The sequence below is a fragment of the Carassius carassius genome, chromosome 45 (genome assembly GCF_963082965.1).
Source record: "Carassius carassius chromosome 45, fCarCar2.1, whole genome shotgun sequence".
NCBI lineage: Eukaryota > Metazoa > Chordata > Actinopteri > Cypriniformes > Cyprinidae > Carassius > Carassius carassius.
The window spans coordinates 16,804,589-16,829,888 of record NC_081799.1 but is presented as its reverse complement, the minus strand read 5'-3'; the positions used below and the strand labels follow the sequence as shown (position 1 = coordinate 16,829,888).

At 39.9% G+C, this 25,300-nt stretch overlaps 1 protein-coding gene and 1 pseudogene across 2 annotated transcripts; one reads left to right on the top strand and one right to left on the bottom strand.

Moving 5' to 3' along the window:
- LOC132127683 (roundabout homolog 1-like) lies at window positions 1-23,345 on the bottom strand. 2 transcript variants are annotated; one of them, XM_059539666.1, is made up of 19 exons: window positions 23,047-23,345; window positions 19,022-19,348; window positions 17,748-17,905; window positions 17,409-17,529; window positions 17,189-17,327; window positions 16,882-17,009; window positions 16,669-16,784; window positions 16,333-16,567; window positions 14,777-14,898; window positions 14,093-14,264; window positions 13,825-14,010; window positions 13,696-13,738; window positions 13,214-13,329; window positions 12,667-12,987; window positions 12,475-12,582; window positions 12,243-12,381; window positions 3,013-3,267; window positions 2,612-2,928; window positions 1-1,076 (listed from the first exon to the last, which is right to left on the bottom strand). In XM_059539666.1, exons 1-19 carry the CDS (start codon window positions 23,246-23,248, stop codon window positions 856-858), a joined length of 3,426 nt encoding a protein of 1,141 aa, XP_059395649.1. In that variant the 5' UTR covers window positions 23,249-23,345; the 3' UTR covers window positions 1-855. The 2 variants fall into 2 exon arrangements, with proteins under 2 accessions (XP_059395649.1, XP_059395650.1); XM_059539667.1 differs by lacking the exon at window positions 23,047-23,345 and adding an exon at window positions 20,783-21,052 and having other exon boundaries at window positions 6-1,076.
- LOC132127684 (uncharacterized) overlaps window positions 21,041-25,300 on the top strand; it is a 90,204-nt pseudogene continuing 85,944 nt past the window's right edge.

Below are 25,300 nucleotides of genomic sequence, written 5' to 3'. Positions count from 1 at the left end.
TAGTGCTCTGGACGGCTGTACATGTTCTCTTAACAGACCTCTTGTGCTCCCTTAACTACAAGACAGTTGGATACAAATGCAACAAACACAAACATATGTCATAGTGATCCAAGAGGCAGATACTTGTGATTAGAATGTTCATTTATAATATTTTTATTAACTTTAAAAAGACAATTAGTAAAAATAAAAGTAATGTGGCTTTTTAGTAGTGCAGCAATTCTGAGGAATATCTATAACATACGTAAAAAAAAAAATACTGACAGCTAAAACAGTATGTCTACTCAACAAACTACTGTCATACAAAAAAAACAACAACAATAATCAACAATAAAAATAAAATAAAACAATTGATCTAAAATTGCTAACATTTAGTTCAATTATATTTCAATTAAACTGAAAAATTAACTAATACTTTTCAATGTAAAATAAAAAAAAATATTAAAAAGAAATGTATATGAATTATAAAATAACAAAAAAGGTCTCCTAAAATACAAAAACATCTTGTATAATACTTCCTGTGTTTTTTAGATAACTCTGTCATATAAAAGCGTATATGATTTTATAAAATAGTATGTGGAGGATTATTAAATAAAATTGGTTTATTTACATTTCTCTTAATGCCAATATGAATGTCCTGTACAATAGTCTTTATTATGGTGTGGTACAACTCTACTGTCCATATGGAAAGTGGCATATAAACTGCACCTACTGTACCTTGCAGCAGTGTGTTCTTCTGTTTAATTGACCCTGTTACTGTACATACCCAAGCTCATCGAAACTACAAGGAAGGGGGGTTGCCCTGAGGAACGCAGGGAAATGTAGTCCATAAACTACCTCTAGGCATTTGCAAATCGATCATCGGTGCGAGGGGGTCTCCAGATGTCCTCTCCAGTGCTCAATGCCTGAGTGTCGGCTAGATGTGGGGGCTCTTCTGGCCTCTCTGGAAGCTTTAAACTGGGCCTCCAACTCCTCCACCCACGCAGTGCTCCAGTCCCACATGGGCAGCGGCTCCACCTCTCCAAAACACTCTCGAGGGGGGAACAGAACACTCAGGGGGGATGCAGGCGGGGAGAAATCTGCAGAAAATGCAGGATCACACACACATCACAAAGGAAATGAAGGGAGATGAATGCATGCGCATGCACATAGGTACGAAAACACAAAGAAAAGCAATCTGTTAACAAGTATTAAGACGTACAAGTCAATTTCACCATTTAAAACTGAATGATAATGCACAACGGTGCTGGACTCATCAGTTACAGTGTACTAGTCATTTAACCTGATGCATTCACGGAGATTGAAAGATAGACAGGGAGAGAGTGAAAGGGGGAAACAATCAGCAAATGGAGAGAGGAAAGTCCCTGTAGGTTTCTCTTTTGAAAGCCGTGATTGATTTGCTGAAACTTCAGAGAGGATGGTGGGGGAGCTCAGACAATTTGCAGACAGGCCCTCAAATCCCATTATTTCTCATTGTACCAAAGTAGCGCTGCTATTTTTCACTGTCTCATTGGGAAGCATAATGCTGCAGTGCCTCGTGAATCTAATCTGACAATGAAAATTCTCATCCCAAATACAGTTCTCCCCTCTAGTTATGCAACGATCCCAAAAAGTACTGGAATAATACTTCAAACAGTCTGAATGTGACTGCATTAGATAGCAAAATATCAAATCAGATAATGCTAGGGCTTTTCTCAGAACTAACCTCATTTCTATGAGCCATTTTGTCTATTATAATGTACTGGTCTCAAGCTGAAGACAGGTGTAGTTTATCAAGTTGACTATGAACATGTTCCATTAAAATTTGACAACCTGAGTGTCCAAAAGCATGGTCTTCATTTATCATTTAAAACCTAAAAAACGTCTTTTTTGTGAAACGTTTTGCTTGTGCTGTCTTTCTATAGAATACTGTCAAAGCCACTTGCGTTGATGTCTTGTTATTTAATGCAATGACATTAAAACATTTTTAAGTGAGACTAAAGTGCCAAAATACTTTGGTTGCACTGTATAGACTATTTATGTCTTACATAATCATGAATCATTTCAAAAGAACTTAATTGCAGCACATATTTGCATAATGCTTTTTTGTTGACTATGCAAACGATGCAGAATAAATTTACAGCCCTGCAGAGCTGAAAAACTAGTGACTGACAATGATGAGCTGAGAAAAGCTGGTGTTCGGTAATGAAAAGTAAAATGTGATCACAGTTTTTGGCAACTCCTGTGGCCAGATTTATAAATAACTTACAAGTTTGTAGAAATTTGAAGAACACATAAACAAGGTAAAATATATTTTAAGATGTACTGTAAGAGTACTACAAACTTATTGGTAACTGAAATCGTGATTAAAATTAGTCAAAAATTTATTTTGTTATTTTTGCAAGGATTTTTATTTCATTTAATTTCTGTGGAAATTAGCAGAGCTTTCAGGGGTGGTGAATCTGTGTAGAGCTACTGATAGAACTTTAACTGTGTGAGCAGATTGTTCCACCCTGTGGACATTTCTGGCAACTACATCTGTTCTTGCTGTTAACCATCTAAGAGCTTGAATCATGTGAAGAATATAAATTAAAACAACCTAATTCTACAGAAGCTAAAGAGAGTTGTAACTTGCCTGATAAAGTACCACTCATGGATTCGGCTGTCATAGCCAGGACGCGGGCAAAATTTGCGTCGTTTATGAACGAGCAGTCAGAAGAGCTGATGACACTGGTTCGAGCGCTCGTCACATTGCTTTCAGACACCGAACCCCAGCCGTTCCACAACGAACCCTCCCATTCGCTGCAACAAGATGAGGGCGTGTTCCTCAGTGTGGCTCTTCTGAAATCGACTGCCTGAGACTCCTGCTCGTCATCCATCTCCCGGTCGGCAGGCCCACAGATGTACCCAAACGTGGGTGTGGGTGAGAACGGACGTGGCATTGAAGGAGAACTGTTGGGAGACATCACAATTAGCCCTTGTCTTGATACTCCCCTCACGTATATGTTCTCTCAGGACTCTCAGGTGTTCTTTTACCTTTGCCCCTGTGGCTTGGGGCTGATCTCCATGTATTGAGTGTGGCCCTGAGTACTGAGCGTGGTGTCCTGGTAGTCATCAGTGGAGAGACAGAAGGAGGCCGTGGACAGGTGGCTGTAGGTCGGGCTTGGCTGGTTTGGGCTTTGGTGTTTTGGACAGCCTGTAGTAACCATAGCGGGACCCTGGAGCCCAAAGGCAGCACAAACAGACTGCTGAGATCCAATGTCAACTGTCAACTTAGTGGATCTGGTAGACCTGAGGGATCAGATATAAATATGAGCATATTAATAATTATTCATTTGACCAGTTAATAAATTCATACTAGCTAGCACACTACACCTAATATTTCTATAATCTAAGGTGTTTGTAACCCTTCCAGCAATCCAGTTGTTCTTTCTCTTGTACCATAATGCATCCAGCCTCAGTCTGCACTGCTGGAAGAAGCTTCCTGTTTGTTTCCTACAGCATTTTAAACACTTCCTCCCACTTACAGACCTTCTAATAAATAGTGTGGGCCATTTCCCATTCAGACTCCCTGTCCATTAGAGTTGAGCTACAAGATAAACTGGTTTCCAGTCTTTTAGTTTGAGAGCAGAGACAGTAGTAGATTTCTCTTTTCTCACGGTATAATGACAGGGCATTGTCACAGAAACGTCATTACAGACTGGCAATGCCACAACCCCCTTACAGGTCTGTGAGAAATGGACACAAATCTTGAGCTCTGTGTTAGCAGTCATTTTACACTACTCACATCCTGCTATGACAGAATGGTGAAACACTGAAGTTTATCGCTGCTTAAGAAGCCACAGTGAGAAAAAAGACTTCTAGTATGTTCCTGCACACTGAGATGTGATTGAACTCTCTGATAAATGGGAGGCTAAATCTTCAAAGCATTCTGCTGAATACGGTTGCCCACAGGAAAGAAAATCACATATGAGATCATGTTCATATCTTTAATTGTTTCTCATAGATAGCTATGAGATAAAATGGATAGAAAGTAGATGCATTGATAGATTCTCAGAAGTTTCTGCTGAGAGAAAGACCTCAGTGATCTCATATTTCCTTTATAGATTCAGATGTCAAATACTATGCTCTGATTTCCCTAGAGATACCTGCAAAACAAATTCTTTCCAGAGTAGACCAAATTATTTTGTTTCCTACACTCGTTTTATAGCTCAAACTCTTTTAGGATGTCATTGATTGTCTCATTGTTGCTTCTTTTTATTGCTCCTGTTTTAGGGGAAACATGGCACAAAGTTGATATTTTTAAACCACATAACAGCACCACTTCACAGTAAAGTTCAATCAATTTACCTGAACTGAACAGAGATTTTAAACAATATGAAATGTTAAAATGTATTCAGAAAGTAACATTTAAATGGTAGTTCACCCACAAAACGATGTCATCAATTACTCATTCTCATGTCATTCCAAATCTGTATGACTTCTTCAAAATAGCTTCTTTTGTGGACTGTAAAAGAAAGAATGTTGGAAAACTGGAGCCCATTGACCTTCATAGGCAAAAAACAAAGCAAAAACCTGAGGCATTTCTCTAAATATCTACCGCTGTGTCCCAAAGAAGAAAGCAAGTCATTGAGGTTTGGATGACATGGGCATAGGTAAAATATAACAGAATTTTCATTTTGGGTAAACTATTCCTTTAATTTAGATTAATAAATGCTGAAAAAATATTGTTCTTTGTTACTTCACGATATCTAATGCCTTACCTAAAGTTAACCAATTGAACCTTGATATAATGAATATTATAATCGTTTTACCAACATGTTGTACTCAGTGGCATACCGCACATCTTAAAGGCCCCCCCCTCCCGCAAAGAACGAGATGGGGCACCTACCACCAGCAGTGATGTCATGTACGAAAAGTTATTGTGCACCTGCTGTAGGTATAATACTCCGTCTCTTCCATTTACATAGCTTACTGATTTATCAGTCATGAATGTGGTGAATTATTGCATTGATGCATTTCATGTAGGCTAATGTCCAACACGTTTCAGTTCAAACACTGTCCTAAGACTCACTAACTGTTTTCTCTCTCTCTCGTTTTTTAAGCCCTGTTTAAAGCATACGGAGCCTCGCACATGCAGGAAATTTTTTTTATAAATAATTGGGAGCACAAATTTGTTTTCTCGTTTTACTAAATTGTGTGCACGATAGGCCTATTACTAAATCTTGGCCAGAATTTAATTGAATCAAATCAACGGACAAATTATTGTATCGTGCGCACAATTTACTTAAAAGGAGTTGTGTGAATGATTTAGTAAAACGAGGGAACAAATTATATTGTGTGCACGTTTACAGTTTTTTTCCACTGCATGCCAAATGTGGGGCTCCGTACATGAGCCACTTTGAGCGTAAACATTGGCTATGTATGTATTATTCAAATGAATGTAATAATAATAACTTTACTTATCTTTTTGTTATTTGTAAAAAAAAATCCACATATATAAGAAGTTCAGGGTCCAAGCAAAATTGTATCCATTTTCTTCAGGAGACTTAAGGAGTACTGCACCAGTTTGGCGAACATTGGTAATAAAAAAAGCAAACAAGACTTGTAACATTTTCTACGAATATACAGTTGTTGAATACTGAATAAATGGTTTGCACACTCTTGTACATTACTGTTGTATATTTTGTTCTGGATAAAAAAAAAAAAAGAAAAGTTGGAAGAACCGGCATGCACCGCTTCGTCTGCGCAGCGCTGCATTAAGTCGAACACACCTATTGGTACCACAACATGATCGCTGACCACCTGATCACTGCAGATTCATTTTGCAGTTGATAGTGTCGCCATAGAAACGTCCAATACTCGCTTAATTAGGCTAAGCTAATTATTATGACATGGCGTGAATGCAGCATTCAGCTTATCCAACCCCAATCAAACATACCTGAACAAGCTAATCAAGGCATTCAGATTACTTGAAAGCTAGAAGCAGGTGAGTTTGATCAGGGTTGGAATTGACCTGCTCTCCATGGATCTTTAAAACCTCATTTTACTGAGGTAGATATTACAGCACTATGTATTTGTTTGATTTTTGTGTGCTTCACTGGCCGTTTCTCCTGATGCACCAATTCAGCGCATTTTCCAACAGAACACATTGTGAGATCGCAGGCCGGGAGGATGACAGCTTGTGTGTATTTCTCGTTGATTGTGGTTTTATCGTGTCTGTTCGGATACTTGAACATAATTCACGCTATTCAAAGATGAACCACAGGTTCAAGACCTGTTGACCTCATTGCACCTCCTGAAAAACTGCAGAAATAAGTGACTCTCAGTATTTGAACGTTATTAACAGTTTAGGAACGAGTAGTAGGTTTTAAAACTCTTTTGATTTGAAGCAGACAAATGTCAGACTTGTATTTAGGTTTGAGATGAAATGTTTTAGGCTTCAGTTAATGATGGATGCTAAGGGTTAAAAAAAAAAATCACGAGGAACATTGAATTTTGAAATTAAGTGGAGACTTTGCCTTTTATTCTTGTCTAAAATACGTTTGAATTTTTCCCTTCGGATAGTTAAAGGTGCCATGTGCAAAAATTGAGCTAAAAATATTCAAAAAATTACCTACACGCATCAAAAGTATGAGAAGAAATAAGGGCGATGATGTCATTAAAAAAATGTAAAGTTATAGTGCTGCAGAGATATCAACCTTAATTAGCAGTAGCATTACTAGCCCCGGCCCGACAGGTGTCGTAATACCAGTTTCGGCCATGGGAGGCGGTATGCGGGCAACATAACCACCAGCCAACCTGCAATACACGAATAACTCGCACGGCTTGTGGGCGTAATCTACCCTGATGTCAATCAAGCGGAAGGATGGTTGAAGCCCTTGGCAAGAGACCACCACCCGCTACAGGGAAACAACCGCGCTCGGAAACACAAATCAAATCCGATAAGAAAAGGAGCCGAACCAGAGTAAACATCGGCACTGCTTTCAATCGCTGGAGACAACTGATGGACCTGAAAGAAATGAGTTTCAACACCGAACTTGCAACATTTCTTTTGGATTGGTAAGTTAGATGCTGTTAGTATTTCGCAAGAAGTTTGTTTTATGTTTGTGTATTTTTTTTCGGGAAGTTATAACATAGAAATGTATCGAAGGCTGTTCTATAAACGTGCTAATGTTAGCGATGGCTAACCGTAGCTGCGTTTGATAATTAGCTAGCTATAACTTACCCATATTTTTATATCATAAGTAACCTGCTCTGTCTAGTCTGTTGGTCTCCGTGTCCTCTTTGCTTCGTGGTTTTTCTGTACGTGAGAAAATTGATGTGTGGCGTGAAAGCGTGTGAAAAGAGTCAATTGCGTGTGTCTCACGGTGAATGCTTAAGAGTTGGCAGCTCTGGTTACGTTGGTTGGTGCTAGCTTGGTCAACATCAGCTGTCTGATGTTGACCAATGATGTTGACAGAATGCTGTCTGTCAAATTCATTTAATTCCAATAATGTGTATATACAACTCAATGTAATATGAACAAAACGAATATGAACATATTCACTGGTAAAGGTGAAGGGTAGTAGCTTGAAGATGTCATGTTTCAAAATCACTTGACATCACCCAACGTTCCTCTGGAGGCAAAACGTCCTCTTATAGCAGCGGTTCTCAATTCCAGTCCTCGCGCCCGACTGCTCTGCATATTTTGCACGTTTCTCTTTAACACACCTGATTCAGATAATCAGCTCGTTAGAAATGAACTCCGTGCATGAACTGTGTTCTAATTGTTCATTGCTCCCTACTCTCTGAGCAGGGGAAATCTGTTGAAGCTTACCTCACATCGAAACATTCATTCACTGATTTGAGCTGTGCAGCGTCTTTAAACATGGATAACTGTGACATTATATACCTCTGTAAATCAATACAATTTAAATTCACGTCTTGCACACTTCAATGCACTTTGATTGGAACATATAGCTACGTTCGCTTCGAACTGGAATCATGGCTGAATATCCTGTGATGTTCACTTCGCAGGGCACTTATGTTCGAATAGAACAAATGTCTGAAGCTCTAAGAGAAACGTTCAAAATGTGCAGAGCAGTGGGGCGCGAGGTCTGCAATCGAGAACCGCTGTCTTATAGGCTTCGGATATGCTCAAGTGTTGTTGTGAAGGTAGGGGCGGAGCATAGAGACTATGCTGTTTCTCGTTTGTTACTCTAGAGTAGACCATTTCACTTTATTGAGGCATACTGCCCCCATCTGGTATGGAATGTGGAGTATGACTTGATTTTTTTGCCAGATATGACAGATGGCACCTTTAAGCACAAGATGGCTTTACCAAAAATAAAATAAAAGTGGTATAATACTAAGAATATAATTCACTCTGTAGGTAAAACATGCTGTTCATGCTTAGTGTTTCGTGTTGTATACCAAAGTGGCATTCTGTCTATATGCACAAACTAAAACTGACTATCTGTGTCCCCGCAGTGAAGCCGGGTCAATGTCCCATACCGAAGATGATACCACTGTGTGCTAAAAGCTGTTTTCATGATGGCCAGTGTCCAGCCACACAGAAGTGTTGCCCAACCACTGGTGGTTTTGCATGCAGTGAATCATGTGGCCAGGGAAGAGGTCAAGCCAGGGTCAGGGACAAGGTCAGGGTAGCGGCCAGGGGCGAGGACAGGGACAGGGCCAGGGAAGTGGCCAGGGTCAGGGACAAGGTCAGGATAGCGAACAGGGCCAGGGAAGTGGCCAGGGTCAGGGACAAAAGGTCAGAGTAGCGAACGGGGCCAGGGAAGGGGACAGGGACAAGGTCAGGGCCAAGGCCAGTGAAGCGGCCAGGGACAGGGCCAGGGACCAGGCTAAGGAAGCGGTCAGGGACAGGGCCAGGGAAGTGGCCAGGGACCAGGCAAGGAAGCGGTCAGGGACAGGGCCAGGGACCAGGCTAAGGAAGCGGTCAGGGACAGGGCCAGGGACAGGGCCAGGGACCAGGCCAAGGAAGCGGTCAGGGACAGGGCCAGGGACCAGGCCAATGAAGCGGCCAGGGACAGGGCCAGGGACCAGGCCAAGGAAGCGGTCAGGGACAGGGCCAGGGACCAGGCTAAGGAAGCGGTCAGGGACAGGGCCAGGGACCAGGCCAAGGAAGCGGCCAGGGACAGGGCCAGGGACCAGGCCAAGGAAGGGGTCAGGGACAGGGTCAGGGACCAGGCTAAGGAAGCGGTCAGGGACAGGGTCAGGGACCAGGCTAAGGAAGTGGTCAGGGACAGGGAAAGGGAAGCGGCCAGGGACCAGGCAAGGAAGCGGTCAGGGACAGGGCCAGGGACCAGGCTAAGGAAGCGGTCAGGGACAGGGCCAGGGACCAGGCTAAGGAAGCAGTCAGTGACAGGGCCAGGGACCAGGCTAAGGAAGCGGTCAGGGACAGGGTCAGGGACCAGGCTAAGGAAGCGGTCAGGGACAGGGTCAGGGACCAGGCTAAGGAAGCGGTCAGGGACAGGGCCAGGGAAGCGGTTATGGTCAGGGGAGTGGTTATGGCCAGGGAAGTGGTCAAGGGAATGGTTGGCAACGTGGTCGTTGAATTGTTCATGGGAATTCTGCCTAACACTTACTGGAGAGCTTTTCAATTCCATACTCTTCATTTGCCTCGCTGGTGGAAACAACAACAGACTAACAGACCCCAGCAAGTTCGAACCATAATGAATGTGTCAGGGCCAGGGGAAAAATATTTGAATTTGTTCATTTTTGTGAAGAGCTTCTGCTCATGACTGAGATGTCAGAAAGCGCGCCCGTTTGTTTTTCTAAAAAAAAAAAAAACTCGATGTATGCCGACATTGTAAGCGCTCACAAAAGTAGAGCCTCAACATTCTCTGTACTAGTCTTATGAGCAAAAATGACGGTTGTTTCGACTGTAAAGAAAAAAATGCAAGTGATTGCTCTTGGTGACTCCTAGTCCTGCAAAGCGGCTTTAGCTTTCACTCTCCGCACAAACAATTAGCCTAGATATGTGCCTAATATAGCACACTTTTATATAGGTTAAACCTTTAAACTAACATTTGTGATATATTAAGTATTTTATGTATAGATTTTATTTTGGTCAAGTGGTGATTTGAGAAGGGTAAGTTGATCAAACATTGGTTAACTCACTGGCTGCTTGTTCGTTAAGCTTACAAAAGCTTGAATTTAATAAACAAAAAATGTTCCAAACATATTTCTTAAGAAACCATAAAATAAGACTAACATTAAACACGAAACTGAACTATTTTAATGTCTACAACAGCAGTGTAATGGGGAAGAGAGAAAGAGGAAAAAAAGATGAGGGCTACAGTTGGACTTGGGTCGGTAATTCTGATGGATAAGGGTCAGACTATGAGGCCCGTTCAGGGTTCTACTGAGCTTGTTTGGTATCAAACTCTATTTCGTACTCGCAAGGTGGCTTTATACTCTCGCCCTTTGGACGTGACTGAGCGCACGAGAAACTGCCTCATGAAGCGCGGCAGTACTGAATGGCTTCAAAAGACATACAAGTAAACAATACATTTTTGTGACGATGCAACAATGACCTGATTAGGCGATTGACAATTCTGACAACTGTCCCAAAACACGAGTGAATGTCTTGCATCGCTGCGTGCAGCAGCTCTTTAGTCAAGTAATACAATTTGTAAGAGCTTAGGCCTAAAAAAAAAATTTGTTTGGTTCCGGTTTCCGACCGACCCTGTCAATTTATGTGCGACCCAAATTTATTTTATGAGACTGGGGAAGAACGGTCTTTCACACATCGTTATTTAAATTACAGTTTCCTTTAAATGCTGTTTTACACTTAAGTAATCCGTTAAAAACCATTAAGTATTGCATCAAAACCCTTTAACTGTCAATTCCTAAAGTGAGCTATAACTTAAGGTTTGGAAATCGTAACATTAAGAGAAACACGGGGGGAGGGGGGAGTAAACAATATATCGCGGAACAGAGAGGGCACTGACAACATGCTGACAGACAGGACATTAACATTACCAGCTTACTTTTAATATGAAACAAAGTCTCATTTGGTTATTTCACCTTTCAAATGTGGTCATTTTTTAAAGAAATGTAAACAATAAATACCGTTTTGTGGCTCTTGAATGTGTCGAACAGATCGCTGTAAGTTAGATCATCAGTTAAAACTAACTGATCGTCTCTTGCTTCTAGTTAATTTATAGCATCAAAATCAAATAAACCACATAAATGAACATAACAAAGAATGTTGTTTGACTACAAAAAGATGTCTGTACACTCCGTTTTTCAAGTTCAAATCCTCCATGTTAATCTACTATGAGATCGCCTGTCAAACTCCCGCGAAGGCTTTTTGTGTGTGTGTGTGTGTGCGTTTTGCGTGTCTATGGCAACAACAGACTTTAAACGGGAATACAGAATCACTGTCGTAAAAGTACCGGTACACACATTTAAAATCAGCGCGCGTGTGTGTGTGTGTAAAACTGCCACTGGAGAAAAAAAAATTAAAATTAAAAAAAAAATAAATCCCTACCGACCAATGACCTCAACTGACAACCAACCGGAACCAAACTTTTTTTTTTTTAGGCCTTATGGAAGTGATTCTTCTGAGGCAATAGAATAGAAAGCATGTTCCTAGGAGATGTTGATATTCTTAAACACAGCTGTACTAATAAATATAGGAATATTATAATAGGTGATTGAGGTCAAAAGCTTATTGTAGACCAGTGTATTTAGAATTGGAATAAAGCTTGACGGGTTTGTAAAATATACTGTTTAAATTAAGTAACAGAGGCTATATTTAAAATGTTTCATGGTATATGCAGCTAAAAGTGCGCAAGAGAGATTTCATCTGGATAATGATTATTCCTGTGATTTGTTTGCTCAATGGAAAAGGAGTCTATATTACCCACTTATTTTGTAGTTGTGTTTACACAAGAATTTTTCTTTTTTTGGTGGATGTGGAAAATGTAATTAAAAAGAAAACGAATATTAAATAATTTTGATATGTAGGCTATCCACTTCAATTAAGGTGCGGTTGTTTTAGAAGTTTATGACAAGTGAAATGTGAGAAAAAATGGATTTTTCCCGTTCGTTATAAAACATTAAGCCCACTCCACTGCACTACCTTTGCGCTCATGTCTCGCATCTTTTGCAGTGTCTCGAAGCACTGCCTTTTAGAATGTCCTGCGATGGGGCCGCAGGGGTGTCCCGTATGCCACTGGTTCAACTGAGCTATATATGAGCAATAAAATCTTTGCAAATTAAAATTTTGCTTTGTGTGTAGGTGTGATTCTCACTCGTCCTCTGAGCTGAGGCTGTGGTTGTCCTCCATAGGAAGAGGCGGAGGGCTGGGTAACATGTCCACCAGCTGCAGAGAGGCAGAGTAGTGGAGGATACGCGGAGAACTGGGTGGCTTCACAGGCTTTGATGCACCACCTGAGGGAATGTAGACCAGCTTAGAAGAGCTCTAATAAATAAACTGCGTAATGAGAATAGCATTTTAAACACGAGACACACTGGTGTTCAAACCTGCAGGGTGCTGACTGAATCTTTGCTGATGGTTACTCGGTGCACTGCACACTGCCAGTGCTTGTTGACTCACGGGCATTAACGGGGCACTTTTTACCGCATGCAGCTCTGGAAGTAGATAACAAATAACAACACGTGTTACTGCTGGATGAAATGAATGTAAATGACTCGCTGAATGAATGAATGTCTCACCACGCTTGTAATTTTTCTCCCATGATTCCTTCAGAACTCCCATGTTGGGCTGGGCAGGGAGGGCACGTTTCCATGGCAACGCCTGCACTTCCCTCACGACGGCAGTTTTGACGATGGGTTCGGTGATCCGAACGGTCTCGGAGCTGTGCAGCTGAGATTTGCCATGAGGCATTCTGGGACAGCGACCTGGACTATTAAATGTCTTCAGTCCATTGCCGGTTAAATCCACATAAAAGGTGCCATAGACACCGCAATTGTCTGGTACAATTGGGACGGCTGATCGCAAGGGGTTGGGGTCCTTTTTAGCCGTAATGGGCAGAGCTGTCAGTAGGGAGGTAAAAAACAGACTGATTTACATAATGTGCCAAGATGTCAATGGTAATTAGAGTTGATGAGGACTCTGCAGAGTCATGACTTCAGGGGTGACAGGCATATTTTGAAGGTTTTTATAAGGATGTAACTGTCATCCACAGAGATGACGAGAGGAAAAAAAGTAGTAGATGAGGGCTGGTTATTACTATGTATTTTAACTAAAATTGCGACTGACTTGTCCTCCGGAAGCCGGAGTTCTCTTGACTCGGGGTCCAAAGGCCCTGCTTGGGCTCACTGCTGGAATCTGGCCTCCAGCCTCCAGAGATCCATGGAGAGTCTGGTGCCGCCATTCTAGAAGGGAATTATTAAGAGGTGACTCAGTCACTCACGGAAGCCTATTTCATAAGTATAGTATTATTGTTACATAAGAAAAAATCATGCTTTGGTAAATTACTATCATGAAATAAACAGTTAAAATTCTGAGATAAATGAAGCGATAAGGTATATTGACAAATTGGATATTAAGCCATAATTATGAGATTAAAATAAAATATAAGAAGACTTTATCTCTTAATTGCAATGTAGTATGTCATAATTTACATTTTTTTTATCTCATAATTTAGATTTATCAAAACATGTCTTTTTTCTCACGTGGAGTACAGAAATGAGCTTCTATAGAAATCATTGCTTCCTTTCTTCTTTTTTTTTTTTTTTTACCTGTGTTTGATGATGAGATCTTCACTTTCCAGTCTATATAAGCCTAGAAATGAAAGAGACGATTATAATTGTATGACTTTGTGAGTATAGAAAAAAAAAAAAGTAAATCGATACTTTATTGTAGCTTACCTGAATGTTTGCCTCCCAGGTTGGTGGTTCTGGCATGTCTCCTGTACAAAAACACGGCGGTTATCATCAGAACACACCACAGGAGGGTGCCAACGCTGCCAACGAACACCGGCTCTTTAATCACAGCAAGGAAATGAGACATACTGAGTATGCCTGTCTGATACGTTGTCGCTTCCTGCCTCAACTCTGTGAAAAAGAGAGCAACAGGTAACATATTGAGTAGATTATGCTTTACAATTATTATTTTATACCTGTTTTGTTAGCTTACCTATGAGCAGTTTGTATGGGTCGCTTTGGACCCCCACTCCTGCCCCATTAACGGCAGCCACCGTGACCCAGAACAGTTTTCCAGGCTGAAGTGTGCTGATCTCAATACTGTGTGTCCCACTGTCCACCGTCAAGTTAAAAGACTTCTGTTCCTCTGACTCCACACACCACACCTGTCAGAAACAACAGCATGGTAAAATCAACCAGGCTGCTACATATACTAAAAATATATGTTTTTATATACGTATATTTTTTAATGTGATTTTAGGTCAACATGATATTGATAATATCACAATGATAGACTGTAATGGTGCAGCAGTCTTCACTAATGCAAAGGAAAAACTTAAGAATCAGCTCTGTGGTCAGAAACTGAATTTTGGACCAATAAAACCATAGTGACTCTTATTACTCTCTGAAGTGTTGTAGCAACCAGTCTGTCTGAAATGGTTGATTTTGGCAGGGTCATGTCATTTTTATGTGATCAGAGAGTCTGAGGGTGAAAATATGAATTATTTAACTGCTTCCAGGCTTCCTTTTGATTAAACATGAATTTTAAGTGAATTAAATTTTGGAACTAGAAAAAAATCTATTGTCTCTTAAGAGTTTCTCCATATCTACTGGAGAGAAAGCCTCTCAGGGTATTATTAGCATTGTTTCACAATGATTGTCTTTACTCTAGTTATACCTGATATCCCTGGATGATTCCATTGTGAGCGTCATGAGGTGGAGGCTCCCAGCTGAGGTGCACCGTGTCGTTACGGTCAGTGGGCATTGTTATGGACACATCCTGAGGTGGCGCGCTGGGGACTGAGAACAAGGCACATGGTTATAGTTAGCACATGGTGACAACTTGGTTTTAATAGTAAAATAATAATGGTTTAGGGTTAGTAAATGTTCAGATGTTTCTGTAAGAAGTCTCTTATGCTCACCAGGGCTGCATTTATTTGATGATAAATACAATAAAGATTAATATTGTGAAATATTGATACAAGTTATTTCTGTGATGGCAAAGCTGAGTTTTCAGCATTAATACTTCAGTCTTCAGTGTCACATGAACTTACTGATCTTTTGAATGTACAAAAGAGTATATTTAGTACGTGTATTTTTTGTAATTTGTATTTTATTATTATTTATTTTTTAAATATGCCTATATGGTTTTTGTTCATTTGTATTTATTAGTTTGAGTTAATTTAGTTTTAATTATTTTAGCACTTCGTGTTAAATGAAAGGTTAGTTGTTAGTTTAAATTTATTTTATTTAAGGTTTTGTTTAAAAAAAGTTAACAAATGTTCTTTATGTTTTAGTTAATAATAATTAACCTTGACTAAAGTATTTTAGAGTACCATGCAAATACCCTGGTATATGGTAATCATTAATAAAGCAGCATGTTATTACCATATTTGAACATGATACCACTAAGGTTGCAACTAACGATTAATTTGATAATTGATTAGTTGGCCGATTTATTTATTTTATAGATAAACTGATTACATTTTTTTTTTTGAACATTTCTTGATTTTAATGTTATTCACAAAAATGCGTTGTTCCACATCCTGCCCAATGTCTTTCAAACAAATGTGCCAACTTAATGCTATCAAAACATAGTGCTTAACAATTTATTAGACAGCCTGTCATAATAGAGAAAACACAAATATTTTAGGAATCTGTCAAAACAAAATTTAAATCTAAAAATGTTATATGTCATTTATTGGGCAAATAACAAACCGAAACAACTAAGTAGTATTTATTCACATAATGACAAAAATGGCCTCCTTTGCCTTTGATAACAGCTTGCATTCTTGCTGCCGTTGTTTATGTACAGTACTATGTGACTAATTGGCAATCTGAATAAAAAAAGCACTATAAAGCACTTGGACAATTATTTTCTGCCTTTCTTTCCTAGATAATATGAATAATTATATTATAGCACTAGAAATAGCCCACTACTGTTACTAAAGAGCCTACGCATATTCCGTCAGCGTGCCCGCCGTGCTGGTGATCTTTCAGTAAAGATTTCTGAAACTTAACCCAGACTGTTATGCAAAAATATAAAGGCTCCCGTGAATTTGTGACATTTACAGCTGCAGTTGGACGTGCACAGTGGGCAGACCCGACTAATCGATAATGAGAATCGCTGTCGATGATTTTCATTATCAATAATAATCGATTTTATTGATTAGTTGTTGCAGCCCTAGATACCACCACAGTCCTTTTTTTGTAAAGAATGTTCTAGATTCTCACCTATCTCTGGCACTCGTAAGTGTCTGGTGTTGCTTTCCCTGCCATAAAGGCTGCTGCCGTAGGGTCGGACTTTGAACTCATACTTGTAGCCTCTCTTCAGAGGTCCCACATGTGTGTGAAGGCCAGGCTGAGAAACCCTTTGAGCTGTCCAGTCTGAGCTGGCCGGCAGGAGAGAGCGATACAGCACCTCAAATCCTTCAAGATAACGAAGCTGTGACACTGCAGACGACTGCAACTAAAAAACAGAAAGACAACAGAAGAGAAAACACTAATGACATGATGCTGCCTTGAAATGAAAATACAATTATTTAAAGTGCGGTGCATGAACTGCATTACCCTCCACATGATGTGAGACATGTTGGAGGCGCTACTCATAACTGTGACGTTCTCCAGGCTCACGCGTAAGGAAGATAGCTCCTTGTGTAGGTCTCTCAGTCTGGTGCTTCCTTCGTCTGTAACATATATTAGCCAGAAATCACTTACCTCAACAAATGGCATGCTGGGAAGAGGTTTAAGTGCTGCTACTTGACTGATTACATGCATTCTTACCCTCTACAAGAAGCTGTGCGCTGGCCACAGACGCCCCAAGCTTATTTTCCGCAGTGCAGGTGTACCTGCCCATGTCCTGAGCCGTCACGTAGTGGATTTGCAGACTGTGGTCGGGGTTGATTAAATATCTGGCAAATGCGATTGTAGTATAAGAATAGGAATGGGAATTGTAAGGAATTTCACACTCATTACGCATCTGGTGTTTTTAACTGGCGGTCTGCGGACACCTGAAGGTTCTTTCATGTACTGCAGTGGGACTATATTACTATATAGTGAATGATTATATAATTTTCAAACATGATCTGACCTGCCATTGGGTAGAGGTCCTTTTTCTCGGCTCCACTCTACAGAAGGCATGGGGTCTCCATCGGCCTCGCAGAAAAACTGTGCAGATGATCCAAGCTGCACTGAAACATCCTCTGGTTTACGCAGTAACACTGGCTTAGCTGAGGAAGAAAGTCAGATGTATGAGTCTCCATGGTTTCATAAGTTATTCATACTCTTTTAGAGCAATGATAGAGTCTCACCTAATACAGACAGCTGAGCCGCTCTGCTCTCTCTCACTCCAACTATGTTTGAGGCTATACAGCTGTAAACTCCAGAGTCATTCTTCTGGGCCGGAGCAATGATCAGTTTACCATTCAGTTCCTATACATGAAAATGCGCAGAAATATAGTGTCATCCAGGCACACAAAACACTGTTCAGAGTCCTTTGGCACAGGTCTAGCTCTGTGATACACTTTGTGTGTCACGCTGCCCTCTACAGACATACACAGGGAAGAGTTCTCAAGAAAAAAACCTTAGCTAACAAATTAAACCCACTAAATAGGAAAACAATGTCAGATTAGAGTATGTTTTGCACTCACAGTGTAATGTTCATTACTGCTGTTGATTAGGATCCCGTCTTTCCTCCAAGTGACATTGGGCTCAGGATGTCCTACAGGTGGACTGCAGTTCATCACAGCCACCTCACCAACTGCCACCTCCACGTCACTGGGCTGCACACGGAACTCTTCTCGCAGAGCTGAAAATCACACATGTGGCCAGAATAAGTGTATATATAATATAGTTACTACTGTTCAAAGGTTTGTGGTCAGTAAGGTTTTTTTTAAAGAACTTAAACCTTTTCTTCAGCAAGGGTGCAGTAAATAGATCAAAGGTGACGGTAAAGATATTTATATACAGAAAATTAAGCAGCACAACTGTGTTCAACATCAGTGATAATAAGAAACATTCTTAATAACCAAATCAGCATATTAGAATGATCTGACAATGACGACTGGAGTAATGACTGCTGAAAATTCAGCTTTGCCATCACAGGAATAAAAAAGAAAACAGTTATTTTGAACGGTATTACTATTTCACAGTTGTACTGTTTGTACTGTATTTTTATCAAATAAATGCTGCCTTCATGAGCATAAGTCTTCAAAGCCACTGAATAAAACCATACCAACCCCTATTGTAAAGGGGTCGCTGATCAAAAATTTAATATAAATGCTAACAATCTGTTGCTACATTTCAGAGAACAAATGTCAATTTTTTTTTCATCAACACCCTTTTGCTTTAGTTATCAAGGCCTATTGTCAATTGTCTTGACGTAGCTTGTTTGTGTCTCAAAATATCTAGCAGTGAATAGATGTAAACAAAAAGCAAATTCATTGTGTGCAACAATTGATTTAATGTCTCAATCTGGTCCTTTTCCAATCCAGTGGAATGCAGAGTAAATGAGCCAGCTGAGGAATCTGTTTGGGCTACAAACACAGCATGCTGTCAGTGCTCAATTAGTGCTCTGTTTGTTTCGGGCTGAAAGGCAAACTTTGACATCTGATCTCTAGTAATCTCATGAACCATCTTAATAAGCTTCCTCTCGCCCTCTTGTTCCTTCAGTAGGGTCACTCATTGTTATCGAGGTCTGCCAGCCTCAAACAGGTGAGTTCACGTGGGAACTGACCTTCAAGATTGTTTCGGACCCTATTGACTTTCATTGTATGGACAATGTTGTTCAAATGTGTTCTTTTATGATCCACAGAAGAAAGGTTGGGTCTGAACAACATTAGGATAAATATTGACAGAAAGTTCATTTTCTGGTGAACTACCCCTTTCAATATTAAAAAGCATCACACTTTGTCATGATTCAAACCTGCTATATGAAGGGAGGCATTTCTGCTCGTCGCGACCCCAGCGCTGTTGCGAGCCACACAGGCATACACCGCTTCATGGGACTGACTCTTTCGACCGGGGATGACACTGAAGAAGAACAAACTTCCTTCTGGCAAAACGATAGGCTGTGACTGCGCATCCATCTTGTCTGTGTCAAGAGGTTGGCCATTTCTGAGCCACTGGATGGTGGGCTCAGGGTTGCCCTCTGCCCTGCAGGACAGTGTGGCCGGGCTGCCCACCCGGACCACCACATCAGAGGGATGGTGGACGATACGTGGGAGGCCGCTATCTGAAACAGGCCTGGAACCTGAAGAGACAAAAAGGAAGAATCAAGCAACAGTGACTTCCACTAAACAATTACATTTTCAAATTCCAATCCGGAGAGGTCATTGAACTCTTTTGTTTAGGATGGCTAGATGACCCCGTGATGAGTAAGGGAAACACATTTCCTGTACGGCAAGGAAACAGAGTCAGAGTAGGAGGCTGTTTTTCCCACTATGAGAGGAACAAAGGCCCAGCACTCACAAAGTCATAGACCAACAGGACATCCGTCACCTGTGTACCAAGTGCAGGAATGGCCCTCTGCTATTATTGGCCCACTTACAATGTCCTACAATGTCTCTTTGTACTCTCACACCAAAACATGCCAATCACATGAGCACGAGAGGGTGTCCTTGAAACAAAAAAAGCATTTGGTTTGGTCTTACAACAACTTGTTGTCTGTCGGATTTGGGGGCCCTTTAATTAAAAATAAACATAATGTTAAAAAACTGAAATAAACTACGTCTTTAGAGGAGGCATTTCAGGGTGAAAGTGCACAATAGAGAATCTGAGCACTACATTCTTGGCAAAAATGTGTTCTATTATTAAAAGTTTCTATTGTCTCTGATGGGGGAGCTTCCTGAAAGAGAGGAAATCATGAGTCTCACAGTCCTGCTATGTCATTTTCACTGTAGAGGAATTTGGGGGAAATGCTGGAAGTTTGCAAAAAACCAGTGCTACATTTCCCACCGTATATTGTGACATTCTACATGGGGTTTTGAAAGGCTTGTTGTTTTAACTTAAATAATAATAATAATAAATGTTTTGTAATTTTCTTTATTAGATTATAAACAGGTCTGTTCTTCTGAGAGAGCTTCTGGAAACAGCTGAAAATCGAGCATGTAGCCTAAATAAAACTTTAAAATTTGACGTTTACATGTATCGTATACTGTACTTTTAAGATATGTAACGAAATTAAGAATTATAGACGGAAATGTCACCTTTCTTATAAAAAGACGGGGATTAAAGGTAGAGTAACATTTCATGTGCGTAATTAACATTTTACATCCATTTATTATTAAGGGAGCATTATACAGTATATCGTCATTAAAATAAATCTATGATCATTTAGATCTCAAAAATTAAATATCCACTTAGGTTATTATTTTCATAATCTCAATAATATAGAAATAATTGAATCAAATTTCTCAGTTATGGTTTCAAAACCAGTAGCCTAAATAAAACTTAACGGTTATAGATATTAATAGTGTAGGATACAATTTATAACAAAATTACATGTATCCGTATCTGTCTAGAAATAACCTTTAGAAAAAAATAATTTTATGGATTGAAATTACTTTTTTGTTAATTTAAAAAATAATTAAATTGTCTGTCTGAGTTACAGGATTTCTTCACCTCTTACTTGGCGAAAGTTCCATACTGGAACAAAACAGTTAATTAGGCTTTACTTTGTACTTACCTTCAATATTATAAATAATCCCCAAAACCCAACAGAGCTTGACAAAGTATCTCGTCATTTTAGGTGTCACGTCGAACTCAATCTACGTAGATAAACAAACGCATCGCTGTTCTGTCAGATTATCTGCGTTACAAATCCTCGTCGAAAATGAATATTTTCACAGGTTATATAACGGAATGGCATTTCAGTTGAGCTCTACAGGTATCACGGTCACGTCTCTGTCGTTTCAGTCAGTACGAGTGTTGAACAGAGCGCCATCCGGATCGAGACCCGCCCCGGTGACTGACTGACCGGAGCAGCAGGAGCTGATGACTGATGGCATGAAGACTGGAGTGGAGTTACACCTCCGATGATTGACGAGCCAGCGCTAACTAATTACTCCAACAAGTGCTGAGGTAAACTACACATGTGTGACTTCAAGTTTCCTGAAGTCGTGCTTTTGCCCTCTGTTTATGTTTTGGTTTGAATTCAAGATGACATAGTTTAAACAATGGGACATACTTTGGGCCAAATTGTGTTTGTTACACTTATACATAGGCTACTGTAGGGAGGAGAAAGGAGTGTTTTTTCCTCTTCTATGGCCTACTATATCGACCCTTTTTTAAACAACTTTTATTATCACATAATTTCACCTTTAGTTGAGTTAGTAATTTAATGTGTGATCTGAAGACCTCTATCTAATGTTTGTGATGACAGCATACAGGAACAGGAAAGCATTAGACCTCACAGTCAAGAAAAATTCCTTTCTAAGTAGCACAAATTGCTTAATATGTGAATACTGTACAAACTGATGTGAACCACATCAGTCATTAAAAAATCTGAATGAATTATGCCAACATAAACCAGAAAAGTTTATAAACTTTAAATAAGAGAATATTGACCTGAACCGGATCTGTTCAAGTGATTGACTTTTTTCATTAAATCACTAAATTGTGCTGTATATTGAGTCATATGTTTCTTAAATAATACAACCAAAGGATCAGAAAAAAAGAGCAAACAAATGGTGAAAGTTAAGCACAGCTGCTAGTGTAGAGTTGAAACAACACTGAGGAGCAAAACTTGCTAATTCCAGATACTATTAAGTCTGTGTATATACGGTCGCTGAGGGGCCGAGATGGAGAGAGGAGAAAACAGAAAGCGAAAAGAAAAGTCTAGGAGAGAAAAGCAGAGGCGGCGGCAGTTCATTTTCTCGAAAGGCACATATAAATAAAGTGCTGTTTAGAGAACTGTCCATTGTGTGGCCTAAAAGAGCAGGCCACACTGATGGACACGTATATTGATCCAGAGAGCAGTGCCTTGATGGCCTGTGGATCACCAGCTTTCAACGACTAACAAAAGATGTTGAGGGACTATGGGGCTGCATACCACAACACACAATTAAAGTAGCACCGCAAAAGAACTCCAGGCTGATTTAGCACCCAGAGTAACTTCTCAGCAAGTTTTACCCATAAATAAGTCTCTTTGACTTCCTTAATGTCTGAGATTGAATGTAACATTATTATAATTTTTTTATTTTTACCAAAACTGACTAAAGTAAAGAATAAAGCATGTTTTTAATATGTAACAAGTGGTCAAGAATTTTTTGTTGGAAATAAAACTTCATAGTACCCTGCTGAAACAAAATGAAATATGTATTTATATTTCATGTTATAAAAATATAATTGAATCCAGTTGGGTGGATTTTTTTTATTACAAATAAATAAAACATATGACTAAATAAATAAAAACTGTACTAAGAATATCAAAGGAATGGGAAATAAGTTTAACAGCAACTTTTTCCCTTTTAATCATCTCCCTAGTTAACAAAAGCCAGTCACTAAAAGGTCAAATATATCATAAACTACACCAACGAAAGTTTTTTAAACAGTAAAACTTCAAATAGTCATGCAAACGGAATGGTACCGTCACACTTACTTAATAAATTCTTCAATTGTAAATTAAATCAAGAGTGTCCACAAGTGAAAATCACAAAGTGAATAACACTTTATCAAGTTATCACTGTCTTTCTGATTTCATGCTTTGGACCCCATGCTGATACGCCTGAAATCAGCTGCTGAAGCCATTAGGTTAATAAAAAAATGAATAAAATCACCATTCGGTCCTGGATAAAAATGACAAAAAATAATAATAATTCTGTCCAGGTTTGTAGATGATTTATTTGAGTGCTTATTCTTCATCAAAAAGTGAACTAATAGGCAAATGTAATTTATATTATTCATTTTCTTAACAGTGCTATATTCCCCCCAAAAATCAATTAGTTTTACCTTTCCTGCGATGGGCCCTGTCCCTGTGTGTCGCCCGCTGGTGCGCCAGGTGATGACCAAGGTGCCCTCTCCCCTCCAACCACTCTGATCTCTGTTCCACCTGCTCCTCAGGTGGGCATGCGCACTGGCATTGGCACTGGCGTGCCGCCTCGGTCCAGGTACACAGCCATGCCACCCACAGCAGCCATGCTGACAGCTGCATCTTCAACTTAAAGCTCCTCTCCTCTGGCTCTGCACCCTCCACTTCACCATCCAAAATGCGGTTCAGACTGATCCACCCTTCTCCCCACAGTCCTTGTGGTGCTAAATTATCAGGAGATTGTTATAAAGAATGTTTTTTTCTTTATATTCCACAAATGCTTTGTATTTACTTTCCCTCCCTCTTTTATTTAGCGATCCCTCCGCTCTCTCCCTCCTCTTTCTCGCCTCGCTTTTCTCTTTTGGGAAAGAAGTTGGCGGAAACAATGATTGAAAAACAAGTTTCAGGCCCCATGCTGGGAGCACGGGAGAGGAGGAGAGGGACGGGGACTGTCTCCTCCAACAACATCTGTGTCATTCGTTCTGCACGTCCCAAAGATGGAAAACAAGGCCCGGGAGCAAACGGGGAGGGGACGGAAGGGGATCTCCCATACCGAAAGGGATCAGTTCCATTAATCAAGTGTCTGCTAGTCGACTGATCAAATCCTTCAGAATGATAAAATCTCTCGCTCTTTAAAACATCAAACGGCTAAAAACGCATTGCCTGACTGCTATTGGGCCATACCACAAAAGAAGAAGTAGACACCCTTCATTTCTGCATCAAGCTACTCTCTCAAAAGCATGAGAGAGGGAGTGTTTTCAAACAAAACTGACCCTCTCCAAGGGCTTTGGCTGCTTGTCGGCCATGAAAGGGACGGCTTTTGTCTGGGGGGGATTCGCACTTTCTCAACACAATTTCTATTTTATGCAGAGAGGAGAGGTGAGCGGACCGAATCACTTACGCAACTGGAACGTTCTCATTTGTCGAAGTGAAGACGTTTCGCTCGAAGTGGAGATCATTTCGATTTTCACACTTAAACATTTCAATTATCAGACAACAGAAACCTAGTTGAATTTGATTACTGAGCAGCAAAGAGGATGAGGAAAGACACGGGCCTTTTCTCTTCCTTTCTTCTTTTTTGGTTCACATACGTTCACAGATTTTTCACTGTTCAAGGAGCAAATAGCAAAAAGGAAAAAATTTGTACCTTTCTGCGTGCACAGTATGTGTCCCACTCATCACAGAGGTTGAATCAAATGGGACAGAGAAAGCAATTTGTCTCATGCAGTCTGGTCTTGTGTTCCACTCACAAGTCCTGCTGCTTCAGCACAGAAGAATGGAAGAAACATGCTGAGTTAACAGACCTGACATGATGGGGGTTTAATTCTACCAAACTCCTAATTCATTTAAGACTGTAAGCCACAGGCAGAGATGTGGGCGATATAAGTATTACCTCTGATGTACAGTAGTATTGTTTTAACACAAATACCAGGGTGAAACCGTTTCTGCAAATCATGTATCTCAAAAATGGTTCAGATGACTCAGATGCTCTCTATTTAAGATATTCTGAAGATGTAAGATAGGTTTGTGGAAAATAATTTTGACTCATAAACTCCTCCCAGCAAGCTGTTAACTGGTGCAACCAAATCATTGCATCAGTTTGAATTGAGAATGAATCCTTCTGAACCCATTTTTGTGAATCAGGTCAATTTAATTCAAGATTTCAATTCAAGTTTATTTGTATATCACTTTTTACGATACAAATCATTGCAAAGCAACTTTACAGAAAATTAAGTTTCTACAATATTTTATTAAGTTTCTACAATATTTAGTAGTAGCTTAAAGGTCAGTCAATTCATTTTAAATATCTGCTTCAAAAGAATGATTAATTCACCAATTGGACATCACTACCAATCTCATGAATGTGTTAGGGAGAGTTATTAGTGAATAATGAATTTTAGTTTTAATCTGTTCATCTGATAAAGCTATCACATGACATCAAAAGACTTGTAATACAGAGCATCAATTTTTTATGATGTTTTTGTCATGTTGGAGATTATCAGCCACATTCACTTTCATTATACTGCAAAGAATGGCCAGAATATTCATAAAAACTTACCTTTTGTGTTCTACATAAGAAAAAAAGTGTTTTTTTTTTTCCCCCATTGACTTCCATTGTAAGTACATAACAGTCATGCAGTGGTTTCCGAGAAATGCGCAATGTATTTTATGTGG